General features: G+C 37.5%; 1 protein-coding gene across 1 annotated transcript in view; it reads left to right on the top strand.

The window, feature by feature from the left end:
- The first annotated feature begins 1,383 nt into the window (after positions 1-1,383).
- nell2b (neural EGFL like 2b) overlaps positions 1,384-21,369 on the top strand; it is a 40,720-nt gene continuing 20,734 nt past the window's right edge. Inside the window, exons 1-13 of the mRNA XM_039668108.2 lie at positions 1,384-1,677; positions 2,014-2,142; positions 8,891-9,041; positions 9,484-9,657; positions 9,762-9,858; positions 9,958-10,030; positions 10,130-10,212; positions 10,984-11,112; positions 12,149-12,251; positions 12,797-12,888; positions 13,441-13,543; positions 14,612-14,746; positions 17,726-17,851. Of these exons, the coding sequence (XP_039524042.2) occupies positions 1,626-1,677; positions 2,014-2,142; positions 8,891-9,041; positions 9,484-9,657; positions 9,762-9,858; positions 9,958-10,030; positions 10,130-10,212; positions 10,984-11,112; positions 12,149-12,251; positions 12,797-12,888; positions 13,441-13,543; positions 14,612-14,746; positions 17,726-17,851 (1,447 nt within the window). The 5' untranslated portion in view covers positions 1,384-1,625. The remainder of the gene's footprint in view (positions 1,678-2,013; positions 2,143-8,890; positions 9,042-9,483; positions 9,658-9,761; positions 9,859-9,957; positions 10,031-10,129; positions 10,213-10,983; positions 11,113-12,148; positions 12,252-12,796; positions 12,889-13,440; positions 13,544-14,611; positions 14,747-17,725; positions 17,852-21,369) is intronic.

Genomic DNA, 21,369 nt, shown 5'->3' with positions numbered 1-21,369 from the left:
ACAACCCATATCATGCTGAAAACCCCCTAAACCAGCCAAGATTGTATTGGGTTTAAGCTGGGCTTGACCAAGATGAAAAGTGAACAAAAACCCTATAAAACCCACCGAAAGACCAGGCTGACCAGGTTGTGAGACCAAGAAAACACTGGTTTAAACATTTTATTTAGCAGTATAAGTCTGTCTATTTATCGTTAAGAGAAGCCTATACAGTCCCCAACTGCTGCTTTTGTGCAGACAGGCTGTTGTCTGAAACACTTGTTGTTGTGTACTGATATCGAGGACAGCTACCTCCCTGTGCTTTGCTTTTTATGTTGCCTTCTGTCTAACTGATGCCTTGAGCTGTCATTATGGAAACTAAAAGGTGCGCACAAAGACATCCAACATTTTCTCGCTCTCTTTCTCTCTGTTTTCACCACTGGTTTCTGGTTTATATACACTTACACTAATATAATGCACATTGCTATTAGTGACCTAATAAATAATAAGCGATGGAGGGATCATAATCAGATGGTTTGCCATCTAGATGATTCATTAATAATGCATTAGCTATCACTGCACATGCACACACAAACTGTGTTGCAGCCATATGCATGAAAAGATAACAGATGCAACTGTAACATTTTCAGAAAGCAGACCTTTTTAACACAGTATGTGTCAAGGGTGCAAGTCTGCAACACATGACGGGTTTGATTGGTCCTGCAATTATCAGTTCTGCCTCACATGACCGTCTGACCCTTCACCATATGCAAATGCACTGCAGATGCCATGGCAACGTGTCTTAGTTATTATTCAAGCAACTTTAATGACTTTATTTGAAGAATATTTAATCAGTTAATCTCCACTGATTTAGCCTACATTAGTCATTTTATATCGTTAACATATTAGGGATTATAGTTAAATCATCAAAGTAGGCCATTTAAAAACAAGTTTTGATTTATAATTATTATAGGCTAGCATTATTTTAAAACACCAGTATTTTATATCTTTATAACTTTAATTTAAAAAAAAAATAACGTTAGTGTTTTATGGCTTTTCAACGAAGTTGAAACAGTAAAACAAAACAAAAAGAAAAATCGTGAAACAGCAAAAACTGTAAAACCGAAATAGACATTTAAAATCAACTAGCCATCTGTTTGAAACTTTATAGGTTTTCAACTATTTGAATGCATAATATATGTTAAGATCTTTAATAAAAGCTATTGTGATACTGTCTGCGATTGTAATGTATCTGCAAACTTTAAATGTTTTGTGAACGTCATGTTAAACATGTTCATGTGCATGACCAGCAGGTGGCAGGATTTATGACATGCAGGTGCGTGTGTTCAAGCTCTCTCTCTCTTTCTCTCTCTTTCTTTCTCTCTCTCTCCGGCCGTAAGCGAAGGAAGGACAGGCGCACCTGCATCTCTGCACTGACCGCTCATTCACAAGAGGACACTGCATCTCCACAAGCTGAATTTTCGCCTCATGGAGTTTTCACTCTTGCTTTATATCCCCGTGTTTATTTGCTAAAGTTTTGCCGAAGTATAATTTGAGGATGCGTTTTTTGGATCACTGATGCGCATCTCGCTCAGTCTCCAGCAGAACACCAACATGATGGAATAGGCGTTTTTCTCCCTTCCTTCACAATGGGATTATTCAAACTTTATTTTGCGCTTTGCGCTGTCGGACTTTTCTATGGTAAGCTTATATTTGTCAGATGTCTTATTGCTTGTGAATTTCAGCAACGGGATGGGGACCTGTATCAATTGGTTTTGCTTTATTTTATTTTTTATTCAACACAGTGAATTATGATCACATTTAACATTTATGGTATTTATACAACTTATTAAAAGGTATAATAATAAAAATGTTATAGTATGTGCAATTTATTGAAGTAGCTAATATAAAATATAATAGGTAATTAAAAGGTGTTTTGTGTGTATTTCTACAAAAAATAGAATACGACTTGAATTGTTTTATACAATTGTGTCTGTATCAGATAAACTGATTCCTGACAATAATGTTCCTTAAAAGTTTCAGGTTTCGGGGTTGATCCAGCATTACATGTGGACATTTTCCAGGAGTTTGATCTTGTGAGGTCAAATGCAGGAATCTCCCAGGTCCAGGGGTTCCACAATGAGAGCAGAGCATATCTTTTTGAAGGTACGAGTAACTGGCTTTTCACAAGTCAATTGATCTGGCGTGTGAGTCTTTGCTTTTGTTGAAGCGTCACAGTGTAACTGACATCAGAGCAGCTTTCCAGAAAAAGCATTCGCACTGAGCCTCGTCAATCTAGAGAAATTGGAATCCATTGTCAACATCTGGTAAGAGGAAACAGCCAGGCAGACAGCTGGTTTAGAACGGCATAATTCCAGATCCCACTTAATCTCTCATGAAAAATGGATAAACCCAACAGTGAAACATCTGTCCCAGGAGTAAAGAGGCTCCTGTGTTGAGCAGCAAGTTCTTGCCCATCAAAGAATTGTCATCCCATTTAGGAGATGCAGTTAATGAGGACAGAGAGTAGACAAGGGAATAACATCTGGCTCCATGGCTCACTCTGAATGCCACGATGATGCTGTTTATTGCTCTTGAGTTACAGTATGATAAATAGGATTAGTTATTAAAGAACTCAGTTTCTAGCATTTCAAATTAAGTTTTTCATCTCTGGTCACATTTGTTCTTTATTCTATTCTATTCTATTCTATTCTATTCTATTCTATTCTATTCTATTCTATTCTATTCTATTCTATTCTATTCTATTCCATTCCATTCCATTCTATTCCATTCTATTCCATTCTATTCTATTACTGTCAATGAAACATACAGGTAGATGGAAATAAAACTGCTGGATCTATTTGCAAGCACAAAATAACTCAAAATAACACTATCTCAGGGTAACAGGAATAGAAAACACGCTGGGCATAACAACCACACTGTAGCGATGAGATCAAAAACTGAACCAAACACTGGGCTAAATATACACTGGGACTCACTGGGACTAGATAACAAGATAGTTAACAAGACACAGGTGGCACACATGAGGGTAAATCAAAAACCATGGTAACAAATAAACACAAACAAAGGAAATTGATCTAGAAACAGTGAAAACCAACTCAAACACAGACCAAACATGACAATTACTCTATTTTGTTCTGTTTGGTCTTTTCTATACTATTAAGTCTTTGCTCTATTCTATTCTATTCTATTCTATTCTATTCTATTCTATTCTATTCTATTCTATTCTATTCTATTCTATTCTATTCTATTCTATTCTATTCTGTTCTGTTCTATTCTGTTCTGTTCTGTTCTGTTCTACTCTACTCTGCTGTATCTTGCGCCTTTTGAATCTTTTCTGTTTTATTCGATGTCTGCTGAACTGTGTTCTATTTTGTTCTATTCTATTCTATTCTATATGTCTATTCCATGCTGTTTAATGTCTACTATATTCTATTATTTGTCGAGTCTATTCTATTCTATTCAGTGTCTGATTCTATTCTATTCCATATGTCTGGTCTACTGTATTCTGTTATTTTAGTTTTTTTTTCCATTCTTTGTCTGTTCTTTTCTACACTATTCCACATCTATTCTATTCTAATTCTGATCTGCTGTATCCAATTCTTTTTATACTCTATTGTTAGTGTATTCTATTCTATTCTATTCTATTCTATGTCTGCTGTACTGTGTTCTATTTTGTTCTATTCTATTCAATGTCTATTCCATGCTGTACCACATCTATTCTAATTCTGATCTGCTGTATTCAGTTCTTTTATACTCTATTGTTAGTGTAGTTTACTCGATTCTATTCTATTCTCTGCTATGTTGCTCTACTGTATTCTACTTTGTTCTACTTTGTTTAGTGTTTCTAATTTTCTGTCTGTTCTGTTCTATTAAATCAAATTCCATTCTTTTCATTTGGAAGGCTGTTTTAGTAGATCTGTCTATGGCATTGGTGTCCCTCTAGTGATTTATAGGTGGTTGTTTATCCAGATTGACATCCCACTTTGAGCAGTTTGGGTTAAGTGTCTTGCTCAAGGGCACAATGGTGATGGTCATTCTCTGCTTTCTGGCTCAACCACTTTTCAGCACCTTAGGACCAAACCAGCAGCCTTTTATTCACTTAAGCTCTATGCTGTCACCACTCCCGTGACCTATAATGATGACAGATTTTAATGCATGCAGTAACGTTCTGGGTTTGCAGTTGGCCGGCATCTGTGTCATCACTTCTGTTCCGCACTGCAGTTCTGGGGAATGTATTTATACTGGATACAATCTACGTGTGCAACTGTACACCCATAGTCACACACACTCACACACACACAATAGGTACACACTGCATTAGACAGACTTAGGATGCATACATATTTGGCAGAAAAAAAATCTAGTAGGATAAGCAGAGGCATTTGATATCTGTGGAAGCAATAGTCTTGTTCTAATTTGGGCAGGTGGCACCTCCACAGTATTGATTGGCGCTCCAGTAAATGCCAGTGGGATTGCGGAATTGGGATCTAACAGACAGGCTCCGAGACAAGGTCATAAATGTGCAGAATGCAGATGAGAGACCTTTCAATGTCCGTCAATGACATCCTTGCTGTGCTGTTCATAAAGAAGGGGAAAGGAGAAAAGAGAAGAAGGGAGGATGGGGAGATATTAGAGATAATTCCAGGCTAAGCATGCTGTTGTGACACTGTAGCCAGACATTGAGTAAGTGTCTGTGGGCGGGATGAACAAAATCTTGAATCCAGTGGCGGAGCCAAAGGGATGTCCTGGATTCCACTGGACACCCCTGACATTGATTTGCCCTCCAGGGTGCCACAACAAAATTTAATTCACCATACTGGCAGCTTGATGCGGATTGAAGTTTCATTTCACCTGTTGTTGAAAGCATCAAATTTATTTTTATGTGCCACGGCCACCCCGTGTGTAAAACCTCCACTGTTTATAAAATGGAAAGAGTAATTCTATTAGTGATGGATATGTCTTGGTATTTCATTTATTTAGTTTTTTTAGTGCAAATTTAGGTGAATAATTCATCCAAATATTTAAATTCTACCATTTACTCATCGTTCCAAACCCCTATGATTTTTGTGGACTGCAAAAGGTGAATTTTGGAATATCCTGGACACTGTTCTCAATATAATGACAGTGATTGAGGACTGAGGCTGTCAAGCTCCAAAATGTCAAATCAAGCCCCAAAAAGTATCATAAAAGTGGTCCATCATGCATATTTTTGTAGAGGCTTTTGTATATGCTATCAAAGATAGAAAAATAGCAGAGTGCATGGCCCGAGTCAATTCTCTTCAATGAATCTGTTGATCCAGTTCACAAAACCTCAATGATTCATTCATGAATTAGACTAATCTTGACTCATACATTTCTAAAATGCACTTTCTGTAAAGCTGCTTTGAAACAATATGTTTTGTGAAAAGCGCTATACAAATAAATTTGAATTGAATTGAATTGACAGTGAATCACTCAAGTGTTTGGTTTGTTCCAATATTCAAACTTTGAAATATGTATGATAAAATGTATATTTTTACAAAGAAAGATTACACTTAAAATATTGTTAAAATTGTAACTGATGAAAATTTTTAATAAAATAGCAAAAAAATATATTTACAAGGTAGATGTAAGCGACATCTTAATAGGTCAATATAAGCCTTCTCATTCAATTATTTGTTGTTTTTAATTAGTGACACATTGGGGAGAGGATATATTCCAAAACTCTCTAAAAAAATACAGTATGAGAATTACCTGCATTACTAGAGATGTTTGCCTTGGATATTATACAATTTGCATGCATACAAAATAAGTCCCCACAATCTTTTTTGTGGTACCCAGTGACACACCTGAATGCTCATTATGCGGCTCATTATGCAGGTCATTGTCTTTTCAGGTGTGAACCTTAGCATTATTCAGGATCGTTCACGATCATGGAACAGAGCAGCAGCAAACAATAAAAGAAAGAAGTTTGGCACAATTGTACCTCTTCCGTCAGACCTGGTGCTGACTGGGTGTTTTAAGTGCCAGGATCAGATTATTTATCAGCTATTTGAGTATGCAGTCAAGAGGGACATTAGCTAAGTGTTCTCCTGCCCGAGGATGCGGCCTGGACCAGACGAACACTCAACGTCACTCGTTTTACTCAACCTGCATTCCCCAACTGAAATTCCATGACTCGACTTTGTGTCTCGATCACATATTTTGCAGAGACTTAAAGGGATAGTTCACTCAAAAATGAAAATTGTCATCATTTACCCATGCACTCAATATGACTTTCTTTCTTATGGGATACAAAAGATGATGTTTAGCAGACTGAAAAGACAATAGTGTGAGTGAATGACAGAATTTGGTCCCACTTTATATTAAATGGCTTTAATTACATTGAAAAATAAGTACAATGCACTTATTGTGCTCATGTTGTATTGCAAATCACTTTTGCTGCTATTGAGGTGTGAGAAGGGTAAGGTTAGGGACAGGTGTGCTGGCATGGGTAGGTTTAAGTGAGGGATGGGTCAGCTGTGTAATTACAGATGTAATTACATAAATTAATTACAGCTGTAATTACGTGCTGGTATTTTTAAAATATAAGTACAATGTAAAAAACATGCACACAATAAGTCAATTTTATCAAATGATTCATTTCAATGTAAGTACATATAAAGCCACTTAATATAAAGTGGGACCCAGAATTTTCCTCCCAGTTCATTTAATACTCTCATCTGCTGCATTGCTTCTGTCCCAAGCCTTGGTCAGACAGCTTTGAGGCAAGGAATAATGGACCCATGTCTTCTGATTAATGCAAATGTTAATTTGAGGAGAGACACTTTTTCGTTTTGTCATTATAATAGGCTGTGAATAATTCATCAGTTGTAAATGAGGAGGTTTTTTTTTTTACATTGGCTTTAAACTTTCATTGCGGTACTGTTCATTACAATGGTGTTAGGACACGCATTTAAGTGCTTGCATCATTAGTACCCTCACTTTTGATCAATTTAAGTGCTTTTTAGATGTAATTGCTCACATTATTACTGGCATGGATACTCAACATCACTAGAAAAAAAACTTACCAGCAACCTTCTTGAAAGGTTTTTAATTTAAATTCTTCCAGAATAGTGTCGACAGAGTCACATAATTTGCATCACACGGTGTTTATCTTGCTCCCAGGAGCTCCCTTTTATCATTATTGAAGTTATTGGTTCTCTTGAGGCACAGCTGGGCTGGGGTGTTTGATAACTTGGAGCCATTGATTATATTATTAAAAAAAAAAAAACCTTCCTTGCTGAAAAGTGAGTATATCCTCATGGCCTGAAAACTTGAATTTCAGAGATGAAAAATCGTTTACATATTTAAAATAAAATATTTTATTTATTTAGCTTACTCTGTCTGAACATATTTTTAACCAATAATTTATATTTTAATATAGCTCTCTGTACAGATGTGTTATCATTTATTTGTTTTATATAGATTTTGCATAATATTTATTTAAAGTCATTACTGCTCATTTGCATAATTTCCAAGCAGATTGCTAGGAACTGCTTCTTTGACCTTTAAATGCTGCCATCCAATGGCGATCCCGATTGAAGGATGGCACATCTGAGACGAAATGTCGATCCAATGTGAATTAATCAGAGAGGTGTCAGAAAGAAAAAAAAACCTGTTTTCCTAGCACTACCCCAGAGGAATTTAATGCTGATACATGTGAACCGTCCTGGAATCCATTAGATCAGCCTGTGCTATCCTCTGTGGATTGTTGAGGTTACCAGGTTAGCTTCAGCTCAGTGTCGTAAGTGTCGTACACAGTGTATTTGAGTAATGAAGGCGGTGGAACTCTGCTTTATTCCTGCCATACAATAGGCTCACGGCTGCAGCTTACAACTCCCTTGAGCTTTACTTGACACTGGCTACAGAACATTAGTGTTCCCCAGTTGGCCTTTATGTGTGTGCGAGTGTGTGTTGCATTTTTTCACACCTTTTGAGAGGACTAGACCCAGACATTTCATGTGTTTTGACAGGACTGATTTAAACATTCGTCCCTGAGGGGACAGTCAACTTCCTGTGTCCGCCTTAGCCAACTCATCACCTCTCCCAGTGTTTCCTCCTTCCTTTTGACATTTCATGTGTTTACACGACACCAACTAAAAACGGAAAACTTTTAATGCTTTTTTGGGGCCTGTGTGGACGGAAGTTTATTTAGTATAAGTTTTGTATAAATATAAATGCGTGGAATATTACATATGCACATAAGCCGGTTTTGTGCGTACAGCGTTTATACATCAGGCCCTAGAGCTGTTGATGCTATTTGACTAATTGTTCTGAAAAATGATATCAAGATTGTCAGAAGTTGTCCTAAACACTTAATCTATCTATATTGCTCTGTTATGTGAAAAGGCAGCAATGAAAAAAAAATGCATGCACTCTATATGTTGTTTTTTGACAAAATATAAAAACTCAATAGACATTATGGTAAAAACTGCTTTTTAGTTGCAGATGGTGTGTTTTTTCAACGCATTCTCATCCTGGGGCGTCATATAGTGACACTTTTGAAATTTTGTCGTAATCCAATGCACATGGCACCCTTTAGCATCAATATAACACGCGCAGAGCTTTGTTTCGGTTATGGTAGGTTTAGTTCTGGGTAGGTTTAGGGTTAGACCACTAGGAGGCGCCTTCTGGCCCATGTACATCTGTACATAGACGAAATGTCAAAAGTGTCAGTATATGAAACCTTGTTAACCGGACCATTCTAACCAGCCAAACTTTGACCCCTTGATATTTATCGCGCTAATATATTCTGCTTATTCAAGATGGATGGATCAAACATTTTCATCTGTCCTATCTGTTTTGTGTTATATATATCATGTTTTGAATGTATTGTTTTTCTCTCCTTTTCTGTCACTCTCTCCATCAGGCTCATCAAGGAATGCAAGAGCTTCCCTCAAGGCAGCAGAGAGTATTCTTCAGAGGTTGAGAGGAAGAACAGAGTTCACTCTTCTACTGACCCTCAAACAGGAGAAATTCAGCTCAGGAGTGCTGCTGTCCATCCACTATGGAGAACAGAGGTATCCATCCATCCATCCATAGGCTTTTGCTCCAGTAAAACCCTCTTTCTATTTTTTATTTTTTTTTTCTATTTTAATTGACTGTTTCTCAGAGGAACACATAATCTCTTCTCCCGATGGAATGTCTGTAACATTTCTGATTAGAGTGTCCACTGACATTTCTTAAACACACACAGTATTGATTCTACCACATCTTTAAGGTCAGCACTCAGAGTACAGGCCAAGAGATTCATGGATCACTGCTCGTCCTCATTCAGAACTCACACATAGCTCCATTTTTTTTCCCTGCTGCTTTTCCACATTCCAGAATTTAATAACAACCAATTGGCAGCTTAATCTGCACAAGTATTGTGCATGGAAACATAAGAGCTATGACAGCAGTCATTTCCCAGAGTTCTTCTAAGATTTTAGATTCATGATTATGACTTGGCTTCCTTCTCAGGTTTCTGGAGGTAGAGAGCAGCGGTCTGCGTAATGAGATCCGTCTCTTCTTCCAAACCTCAGACCAGCGGCAGCAGAAAGAGGTCTTCCCCTATAGTCTGGCAGATGGACACTGGCACAAAATCTCCCTGGCATTCAGTGCCACCCAAGTGGTGCTCCATATTGACTGTAACAGGTGAATGGCTTGAAAATAAAAGGACCAACAGAGATGGATTTGAATGCCTTGTATTCGTGCTTATCAGTGTTCACTCATTGCTTTTTATTTGTGCTTGCTTTGAGAATTTACGAAAGGATTATGGAGACCCCATCTATGGACTTTCCTAGAGGAACAAACATCTGGCTTGGTCAAAGAAATGACGCCCATGGATTCTTCAGGGTACAACATTGCCTTGCACATTGAAAATTGGCCGTAAAAGTTGTACATTAGTCCTGTCTACATCGTTCTGACTTGCTTTCTGCAATATCTTTCTGTCAGGGAGTGATGCAAGATGTTCAGTTGGTAGTCGTACCCCATGGATACATCGTCCAGTGCCCAGATCTCAATCGTAGTAAGTGCATGCTCTCTGTAGACGGCACAGAAAAAAATATGCACTTTGTTTACTCACTGGTCTGGAAATGCCATTAATGCACGTTCACCACTTTTGCAGCTTGTCCCACTTGTAATGATTTCCATGGGCTGGTTCAGAAGATCATGGAACTTCAGGATATTTTAGCTAAAACATCAAACAAGGCAAGTTAAAATGTGTAGTATTTGAGTAGCCTGACTTCAAAAACAGATTGTTCTGCTTGATCGATTTATTTAATTTTACTGAGCTAATGCAAAATAATTGTAGGGACTAAATCCTTCATTTGAGATGGGAATTTTCTAAATGACAAAAGGGGGAGGTCTGTTAGGGTTAACTTGGGCTTTAAATGAGTTTTGGTTATGTTTTGAGGGTTAGAGCGAAAAAAAAAAAAAGATATATATTTCCGGTACTTTTAATTTTAATTTTATTGGGACTTGCTTAATTTCTTTCTACTACACAAGGTTTGTAGTGTACGGAGCCCCTAGAGGGACATGGTGATGGAAAAAATATGAGATGGGAGGAAAAAAAACATATTTTAATGCCTTTGCTTTCCCTCGAAAAATGTTGCGTTCTCCTGAGAAACTTTGTGTTTGCTCGCAAGAGTTCTTTGCATGTAAATACAAAGTTTCTCTGGAGAACGCAAACATTTTGTGAGCCAACGCAAAGTTTCTTGTGGGAACACAAAAGCATTGACTTTTTCGTTCAATCTAATTTTTTTGGTTTGTGTTAAATGTCACTAGTTTTTATTTGCTATGGTCTGTTTGATGTCCTTTGTGAACACCACAAATGCTGCCTTTATCATAAAACTCTTATTTCCCTCTCCTTCTAACATTTCTTTTTTGCTTGCTCTTCTTTTTTTTTAATCGCCTCCCGCTATATTGATTCATCATTCAGTCATGGCCTCTCTTCTTCCTTGTGTCTTTATTGTGCTGTAGTTGGCACTTGCCGAAGAGAAGATGAAGTACTTGGATGGATGTTACTGTGAGAGGACGTGTACCCTGAACGGAGAGATATACCGGGATGATGATGCTTGGATAGATGGATGCAGAAACTGCACATGCTCAGTAAGCTCATGAATTTAGCTCATGAAACTCATGAGTTTGGGATTTTAAACAAGAGATGCTTATCCAAACTACAAACTCAAGGGTGTTTACAATTGCAATGATTTTCAGTGACAGAGCAACTAGATTCTTGTTCATTGATAGTTGGCTATTTGAGACATGGATGACTGTGCAAATGATGGAAAAAAGCTATGATGTGACTACTACGTGTGGGAAGCATTATTTTTCTGTACCCTAAGGAAACATGGTAATGGAAAAAAAATCAATGATTTTAATGCTCTTACAAAACTTTTGCATTCTCTTACAAATGTATTACGTTCGCCCCATAAGTTTGTGTTCGCTCATCTGCTTTTTTTTTTTAGCAAAACAATTACGTTCCACAAGAAATTAAAAAATACAATTTTTCCTACTTTATTTCCATCATAAAGTTTTTGTAGAAAATGCATTATAGTATTGAAATATACAAGTTTTCTATCTTTTTTTAACATCACCATGTCCCTTTAAGCCGGGGCTCTGTAATATAGAAGCTTGTATCCACCATGAAATGGAAAAACAAAAAAACAAAATTGATACTTTTCAGAATTGTCAATATTTTTGACTTTTTCCTCACAATCGCAAGTTTAATTTTCACAATTCTGACCTTTTTCATGACATGCAAGATAGCGAGATTATATCTCAATTCTGAGAAAAAAGTCTCAGAAAAAATTGCATGGAAAAATGGCTGACTTCCATTACACGAGAGTAGATGTTAAAACTTCATGCTGATTTGTATTCGGCTTTTGCCAAAATAAGCACCAACTAAGACGTAGCTTTACATTAACCTGTGCGTCTCCCTCCATGTATGCTTCTTTCCATTTGGTGATGTGAATATCCTTCTGTCTGGTGTTAATGGCTGAAGTATATTTCCTGGGATTTGTTTTAGTCTTGCATCACTCATGAAATGTCTGATTCTCTTAACTTATTTTGCTGAATCATGTGATTGTGAAGCTGTTTTATTGACGAAGATGATGATGGTGGTGTGTGTGTGTTCCACCTGCAGAATGGTACAGTGGAGTGTGAGAGTATTTTCTGCCCACCCCCTCAGTGCCCTCCTGATACAGCTCCAATCTACATGCATGGAGAATGCTGTAAAGTGTGCCAGCGTGAGTACACACACACACACACACACACAAAATAAGGGCACGCATCTATAGAGCTGCATATCATTGTACAACTTTTCCTCTCTCTCTCTCCTTTTGTCTCATGTTTGCTCCTTTATCTCTCCATCTTCTCGATTCTCACCTCACTATCTTTCTCCACCCGAAATCTTTTATATAATCATGCTGCGGTCTTGATGACAAACTGACCACATCCCTGTGTTGCTAGGTTACCGCTGCCACAAATTCGAATGTCAACACACACACAACGCTGTCACACACGTTCTCTGGTATCATTAATAATTCAAGGCCAGTGTGCAGCATGTTGTGTTTGAGTGAGCAGAGCTAATGTTGAGAAGCTAATAGCAGTTTGACTGATGACCAGAGCTTTATTTAACACTGCGCTCTGGTTGGCGTAATCTAACATGCTTGTTCAATCGATGCTTTACTGGTTTGCGCTCTAAAGCTCTTTGTTTTGTCTCTATCCTCATAATTTCATGCGTGTTCCTGGTTTTCTTCTTCTTTTTCTCTTTATATCTTTCCGTCTTTAGCCGTGTGTCTGTTCAGAGGAAGAGTGTACGTGGAAGGTGATCGTAAGAGCGTACACGACTCTGAGGGAAACTGTCTGCTGTTTGAATGCAGGGTAAGTGCAGGCCGACGGTCAGAAGGTTTTCAGCAGGCCCAAACCAGAATCTCACCCCTTTTTTTGCACTCATTTTTGGAGAAATCTTCTGAATTGTGTAAGGGAGTTGGATGTGTTAATTGGAGCTGTGACCACTGCACTCTTATTTGTAGATGAAAGCATGATCAATCATAATATATCATAAATAAACACACAATGGGTACATGAAATCTGGGTTCGATATTTAAGTCGATCTGGTTCTGGTATTTAATTTGAATTCCAGGCAGAATTTCTGTACAATTCAGGCTGGATTTGAATTTTGCACGAGTCTGGTTATGAATTAGAAGAATGCCAAGTAGCTTTTGAATCTGAATTTTTAATTCTATCTGGGTCTGATTCTGAATTTGAATTCAGGCAGAATCTGAATTTGAATAAAGTCTGGGTCTGTTTGTGAGAATGAATTCAAGGATTTGAATTCAGGCTCAGAAACTTGCATCTTAACTAGCAGCTATTTTAACCTGGATGTTTGACTTGCAAGAGTAATTGAATAAAGGCTTATTTTTGTGTTTGCAGGATCGAAGTATGCGTAGGGTTGAGATGACAACTTGTCCAGAGCTGAACTGCCCAGAGTCAGAGCAGATCACACTCACAGACCGCTGCTGCAAAGTGTGCAGAGGTGCGACACACTCACACACACAGAACCAACACACATACACTCCACTGATTGGAGTCATATTAAGGCCAGCCACCTTTGACCACTGTACACACAAACTTGATTTGTGCTTAACACCAAGCCATGACTGTGCATGACAGCAAACATCTTTTCCAGTCTTCACACACATCACCACACACACATTATCACCACACACTTATAACACCCCAGTGTACCAGTGATGCTTCAAAGGGCAATTCTTGACTTTACCGCATCTCTCAGTTCACAGATCGAGCCACAGTGTGCAGTAACATTTTTGAACAATTTTGTAATGTGAGACGCATAGTAATTTTTATGTTTTTTTTTTTTTGCTTTTTGTTGGCAAAAGCACTATTTGTTCCATCATGATGTCGTTCAGTTTATTCAATGTTTCACTATTTTTTTTAAAGAATCTTGTGGTGTGATTTTTTTTTTGTTTCAAAGTACAAATAATCAATGCATTCTTTCTATTAATTTGAGATAAACACTGCAAAAAAAAAAATTCCCTCAAATTTTCAAGTTAAAATATCTAATCAATTTATTTGATATGCAACACTGCACAAGATATCGTTGTTCTTTACTTTTATAGTTTTCGGACTAAACTGATTAAAAACTAATGAAACCAGTGCAATAGACACATGTAGAGTTACATTTAAGATACAATCTATTAAAATAAGGCTTAATAGGCTTAGTAAGCTGATTTTAAGGATGTTTGTTGGAAAACAAGTAAAATAGACCAATTAAAACCCCATTAAGAAGTCATTTATTAACAATTATAAAACAATTAGCAAAATGCTGTTTAAAATGGTTTTAGATGGTGTATAGCCTGTCACACCGCTGGACATGCCATGTCCCAAAACGTCCCAACATGGTATTTCATGCCAATTAGCCAGGAGTAGGTGAACAATAAATGAATGTACTGTATAGTTTTTCATCTATTAGTATGAGCTGAAAATTTGTCAACACATGGGGGAAAAGTGTAATTTATAATCCATCAATTATAAATGTCAGATTTAGGCATTGCATAGCACTTCTACTTTATTTCATTCCCAGGGCATGATTTCTGTGCTGATGGTCACAACCAAAATTGTGTGGAGAATTCGGACTGCATTAACCTAGAGGCAGGAGCTTGCTGCAGCTGTAAAGAGGGATATCATGCTCTCAGGGACGACAGCGCCTACTGCCAAGGTATTCAAACTCCCACAGACAACCCCACCACATATTTGCTTGCTTAAAATTTCTGTTTTGTATAAGCGAATAACAAGGCATTCACAAATCACTAAATTGCCTGCAATCACAGGAGGAGTTGCCGATGAAAGCTGTTGACTGGTGATTACTTAGCGTCTCGCTGAATGAATATTTCAGCACCACTATTATCCTTACAGCTGTAATTAATGCATTTTAAATCCTGGAGTTCATGCTGTGCGAGTGTGTGTACAGATGTGAAGAGGGATTCCTGTGGCTCACTGGCTTTTAATAGGATGTACCCTTGTCTAAACATACACGGCAGCCCAGCGAGTATGTGATGGATATTTCTTTCCACACAAAAGACCAATGTCTGTTTTTTTGTTTTACCTTAGGTGAACAACTTGCTTTGTCTTACTTAATGTGACCTTTGTCACTGTGATTCGGAGTACGACACCTCCGGCATAGACAATCAATGGACAATTTGGGGGGGGGGGGGGGGGGGGGTGATATTAGAAGAACTTTTGGTTACCAGAAATGCCCGAATTTACACAACACAGTTGTTACAGTATGTTTCTACAAGGCAAGATATTAGTATGGCTTGATGAAAACTGAGACATACTGTATCTGGGAAGACCTGCTGAGTCATAATAGCACTTTTTGTTAAGCACTGTTGGACTTCTTTACCATTTGGTATATATATATATATATATATATATACATACATATAATAAAAGTGATTCAACATTGGAACACACAATGGTGTCTTGTTAGTGTGTGTGTGTGAAATTCAGCAAATTTAACAGTCCACGTACTGTTGAAGTCTGTAGTTTGCAGCGGCCTCAGGCAAATGGATAATACCAGTGGCAATGTGGCTCTGAAAAAAAAAAAACTTTAATTATTAATTTGGGATTTCATATCTTCTAGAACAAAACCGCCTGAAAAAAGCATTATATTTTCAATTACAGAAGTGATGAGGGAGTTTTTTTTCCTCCTCAGTTTAGCCTCTGAATCCCACATAGTAGACACACTGGGACAGATAAGACTTTGGAGAATTTTCCTTCACTATTTACTGTTACGGCAAACATATTGCTCTGATGAACTTCCAGTTTGTTTACAGATTCCCTGAAATGCTATCTTAAAAAAAGGAAGCTTGACTTTATCAGTCAATGGCTGAAGCAACTGGTAAACAAAAGTGGCATTTCAAAAGTTTCTCAAAAGTGGTTGCTATGACTCTGTGTTTGTAATTAAGAATTGTTTTCAGAGAATATACTGTCTCTTGTTTTTGTATTGTTTATCTTATTTATTTTTTATATGGATGGATGCATGGAGGATTGGTTGGTTGGATGATGATGGATGGTTTGGATGATGGATATATGGATGCATTGATGATTGGTTGGTTGGGTGCATGGATGGATGGTTTAGTTGGTTGATTGACTGGTTGGATGGATGGGTGATTGGTTGGTCAGTTGGTTGGATGTAGTGGGTGGGTGCAATGGATGGAGTGGTGTGGTGGATGTATGTATGGATGGGTGGATGGATGGCATTTGGATGGATATGTTTCTTTATTAAATATATCTTGTTTTAAGCATATTTGTAGAAAGAGACAAAATGCTGGTTAAGAACATGATTTTGTTCTGTCTAGATTGGTTGGTTTAGAAGAAAGTAAATGTGAGAAATATTATATAAAGTCTTCTTGAGGAGGAGAGAGTGGGTGGACTGAAGGACAAGAGCGTGTAAGTGTAAGAGAAAAAACTGGAGGCTGAGAAAGTGAAGGAGGTGGAGGATAGGGACTGAAAGTAAAAGGTCTAGAAGTGTTCTGCGTTAATGCAGTTTATAGGTTTAGTTCACACAAAAATGAAAATTCTGTCAGTACTCACCCTCATGTTGTTCCAACCCCGTAAGACTTTTATTCATCTTCGGAACACAACTTAAGATATGTTTGATTAAATCTGAGAGCTGGATCACTCCTGCATACTAGTCCATGGGCTTCTTGAGGAATTGAAACTGGCTGGCTGTAGTCTGAGTGACTACAGTGGCTCAATCTTAAGTTTATCAAGCGACGAGAATACATTTGTGTGCAAAAAAACAAAAAACAAAAATAACGACTTTATTCAACTATTCATTTCCTCCTCTCTGGGCCTCGACATTTCACGTAGTGATATTGCGCAAAGCTTCTGCGTTGGTAGGCTCACTATTGGCCGACGCTGGTCATGTGTGTGATGCATGTGACGTAAAACCCAGAAGTGTTGCCTTTCACTACATGAAATCTCGACGCCCACAGAGAAGGAAATTAATAGTTGAATAAAGTTATTATTTTCGTTTGTTTTTTTTTTGCGCACAAAAAGTTCTCGTCACTAGGAGGAGCCCATGGAGGAGTGATCCAGCTCTCAGATTGAATCAAAAATATCTTAATTTGTGTTCCGAAGATGATGAATGTCTTACAGAATTTTCATTGTTGGGTGAACTATCCCTTTAAGGACTGAGTACTGTAAATTATTTTCAGAAGTTATTCAAACCTTTAACTCTTTAGATGTATTTATCTTCTTTGTGTCATCAAACCTTCAGGCAGATGCACAAAATTTTAAATGCTTAACCTTCAGCTATTATGAAAAGTGTGTTCAATTGTTTTGTTCCATGGAAGACAAGGAGTCAACAAAATGGAGGCGACAAAAGCTTGATTAAATAATGTCATCTTTTTTGTGCTTTCCCTTAAATATTCTTTGAAACATTCAAACATGGTGTTGGTGTTCCTGTTATTTTACAGTCTTAGTGGTTTCCTGCAGCAGTGTGAACAGTATTCGCTCATGATGTAATGAGTGGATCTTCCAGCACCCTTGACAAATGCTGTTAATTGATCACAGCTGCAGTGTGTGTGAATGGGGTTTCTTGGCAAAGCTTCTTCCCAAATGTTTTGAAAACGGTGTTGTGTTGTGTTCAGGTCATGGTACTGAGTGTTTTGTGTTCTGCTATGGTTTGCAGATATCGATGAGTGTGCAGAGGGGAAACATTACTGCAGGGAGAATACGATGTGTATGAACACTCCCGGCTCTTTTATGTGTGTCTGTCACACCGGCTACGTCCGTATTGATGATTACTCCTGCACAGGTGAGTACAGAGAACATTTCGTGTGTGTGTGTGTGTGTGTTTTGCCAGGGATATATAATTGATTATTGGAGATGGCTCACCATGGCTTAATGTGTCTGGTCATTAAAATGTCAAATGTTTTTAAAGACCCCATAAAATCATTTGGTAAGGTACGTTTAACATTTACATTTTTGCTCTGGCGAACTGATCACTTTTTGTTTTTGTTATACCTGTTAAGAGCCAGTTCTGCTATGTTGTGTTTAGTGTAAATTTAGTAGCAAATGCAGTAAATTTTAGTAAATTTTAGTAAATTTTTGTGCTATTTTTGACATTTTAATATACGTAAAAAAATAAAGTTGTTTGATTTAATTATAAATATAAACAATTCAAATTCTAAGTTACTTACATGTTTTATGCATCTTATCAAGCCTTTTTTAACATTGTTTTAACAATGCGTGCAATAGAGGAAGAACAAGAATGAAACAAAAAGTTTAAGAAAGGCAGCATATGAGAAAGTTTTCACTGGTGGAAAGTACAGATGGTACGTGTTCCTGATCTTTAACTTAAAAAAGCAATTAAATCTCTTCAGGAGCACAGGATAAGGAAGCGAAACACGGTTCAAGGGAACAGCTACACGAGTCTTAGTCCTTCGGTGACCTACTTTAAAACTCAATTAACTACAACAGAGTCCAGGAAGGTTTCTGTCACAATAAATACAAAAAAGCATAAAAAACAAATTGCACCTGGGCTGTAAGGTGCATCGTGGCCTACAACAATTCAGCTTTTATTTTGGAAACTATTCTAGATATGTTTTCTTTCTGCTGATTATCTCATAAGTAATCAAGGCCAGCTGCATTTTTATTATTTATTGAAATTATTTTCAAGTAGTCTGCATTACACTGACCTCGCCATCAAGTTTTCTGAACTCTGTTTATTTAAATGCTGCATGTTGTTGGTTTGTAATATAAAGGGCTTGATTTATGAAAGCACAAGCGCACTATGGAGCAAGCTTCAACCTTGCTTGCTTTTCATTGCTTTCTTCAAGCAAAGCTGCATACTCAGAGGTTGAGGAGGAAACCTAAACACATTTGGAGGTGTCGAGTCAGTTATAATGTTAAATATGCCTGTGACCAATTTTTGGTCGTAGAAAGGGATATAAAATAAATGGTTTTCACAATGACCTTTCAAAGGCTAAAACTCTATTCTAGAATCATAGAATTCAGATTTCGTTTGTTCATCTGCGTTTTTTCTGTCTTCTTCTCAAAACGCACAGGTGAGAGATGCCTTTTAATTCAAATGCTCAGCCCTGATTCTTTAATCTAATAAAATCATTACTCACAGCAGTTATCAGTTTAACTCTATACGTTTAATCTCTCATTCTTCCCTCTGGATCTCTAGCCCAGTGATGATTGGTTGAAAGCCGTGCGTCTGTTGTTGATTGGCTCAAAGCTGTGCATCTGCTTCTGTTCTTACTTAGAGTCTCAGTGAGGCTGGCGTTCTGATGGCAAAACATTATTATTTTCAATTATTCATGCAGTCACACAGAGAAATATATTGCATATTTTGCCTGTGGGATTTTTTTTTGAGATAATCTGCAGGCTACAGTCACGTCAGCTGAAACTGGAATTCATTTAATTTGAAGCTGGAATAGACTTTACCTGATATAAAAGGAGAGCACTTTTAATCAGCCGATCTTATTTTAATTTAAAACATCAGACGTTGTTTAAATTACTGTAATAATTTTAATTGTGCTCCACTATTTCCATATCTGTTCATTATTGCTCTGTCTTGCCTTCATGATCGGCTCACTGATATTTACTAATTGCATCCTTTGCTTTGCAATGAACAAACTTGGCATGATAAGAGGTTTTGTCAGTTACAGGAACATTACCAGTTATTAGATAGCATTTATTGTTTCAAAAAAGAGTAAATGGGATTGACAATGAACATGGTGGAGTTCCTCTTTCCTTTCTTTTTGTGTCTCTCACACAATTCCTCATTAGATCCTCTAGAGCAGTCAGTAGATGTTAAGCTTAAAAGGATTTTAGTCTCCAATCAGCTCATTTATGCATTTGTTCTGGACCTAGATGTCAGTGTAAATGTTTCTTCAAAGATCAGAGAGATTTCACCTTTGTTTAGTTTCTATTTAGTTCACTTTGACATTCATCATGTCATTCCAAATCCGTGTGACTTTGCTTCATGGAAAACAAAAGGAGATGTTTTGAAGAATGTTCACGCTGTTCTTTTACCTGCAGTGAATGTGGATTGGTTGGGAATAAACAAGTCATACAGGTTTTTGAAAGATGAGGATGAGTAAATGATTCTAATTTTTGGATGTACCATCCGTTTTATGTACAAACACAAAGATACATCTCTTCCAAAAGCGATTTTGTTGCATACTTGAGAAGAGGCATATGGTTTTATCTCTCTGTTCGATCTGAAAAGAAGCAGCATTCAGACTGAATATGTGATCTGCGTTTATGTTGTTGAACGATCCTTAATTCAGCTGTAAATGCATCCTGGGATGTTCATTGATGAGGAACCGCAGCATAAAAACACCCAACCAATCAGCATCATTCATCAGTCAAAATGCATTTTAATGAGATGGTTTAATGATATTTTAATGAGTGCGATTTAAAGATCTGTGTTGTAAGATTTATGACTAAAGTTGATTAAGCAATTTCACTTCACTGGAAGGAATTTGCGGAGATGAAAAGTAACACGTAATGAAGAAAAAAACAGACAGGTGTAAACACTAGGATTTTGGGAGATAAAATAGAAGAGAAGTAAACTCTGAGGATGGTAGCCTGGGAAAACCCAAACAACTTCCAGCAAATTTAGATGTGCTCTGAAAGTTAGTCTGGCAAAGAGCTCATTCAAGCCCATTTCCAATCCGTCAAAATCGCGGCACCTGTCAGAAACGTTGGGGCGGGCTTTACACGATTAGGGATGGATGGATGGATGGATGGATGGATGGATGGATGGATGGATGGATGGATGGATGGATGGATGGATGGATGGATGGATGGATGGATGGATGGATGGATGGATGGATGGATGGATGGATGGATGGATGGATGGATGGATGGATAGTGTATGCCTGAGAAGCAGAGAGAACATTCTCTATTTTCCACCTGGTGGTGGCTGACAGATCTGCCCATCTGGAAGCTAGAAATTAAATGAATGTGTGAGAGAAGGAGAGAAGAGCCTTTTAATGAATAATTAGGGGGATAATTGATGTCACTTTAGCCGTCATAGGCAGATGAGTCAACGCAGATGAGACATCAGACAGACCACACAAACACGTCCACAGTGAGGGATTCATCTCAGTCAAATGCTGGCATGACTGTAATATCAATGATTGAGGTAAACAGGGAGTGCATCAGGGAAGCCAATGGAGCTGGTATTGGACCAAAATTGTTCTTTTTGGTCTTACAGTGAGAAAAAGAAAAATCGTTTAAAAGCTACAGTTCAATTTAAGCTCCACAAATAATGTAAAGTATGAACAATGGATGTTTGGTCTTATAAAATGACAGTGT

The sequence above is a fragment of the Pimephales promelas genome, chromosome 24 (genome assembly GCF_988280905.1).
Source record: "Pimephales promelas chromosome 24, fPimPro1.hap1.1, whole genome shotgun sequence".
Classification (NCBI taxonomy): Eukaryota; Metazoa; Chordata; class Actinopteri; order Cypriniformes; family Leuciscidae; genus Pimephales; species Pimephales promelas.
Note: the sequence above shows the minus strand (reverse complement) of the source record. Positions and strands in the feature narration are given on the sequence as shown.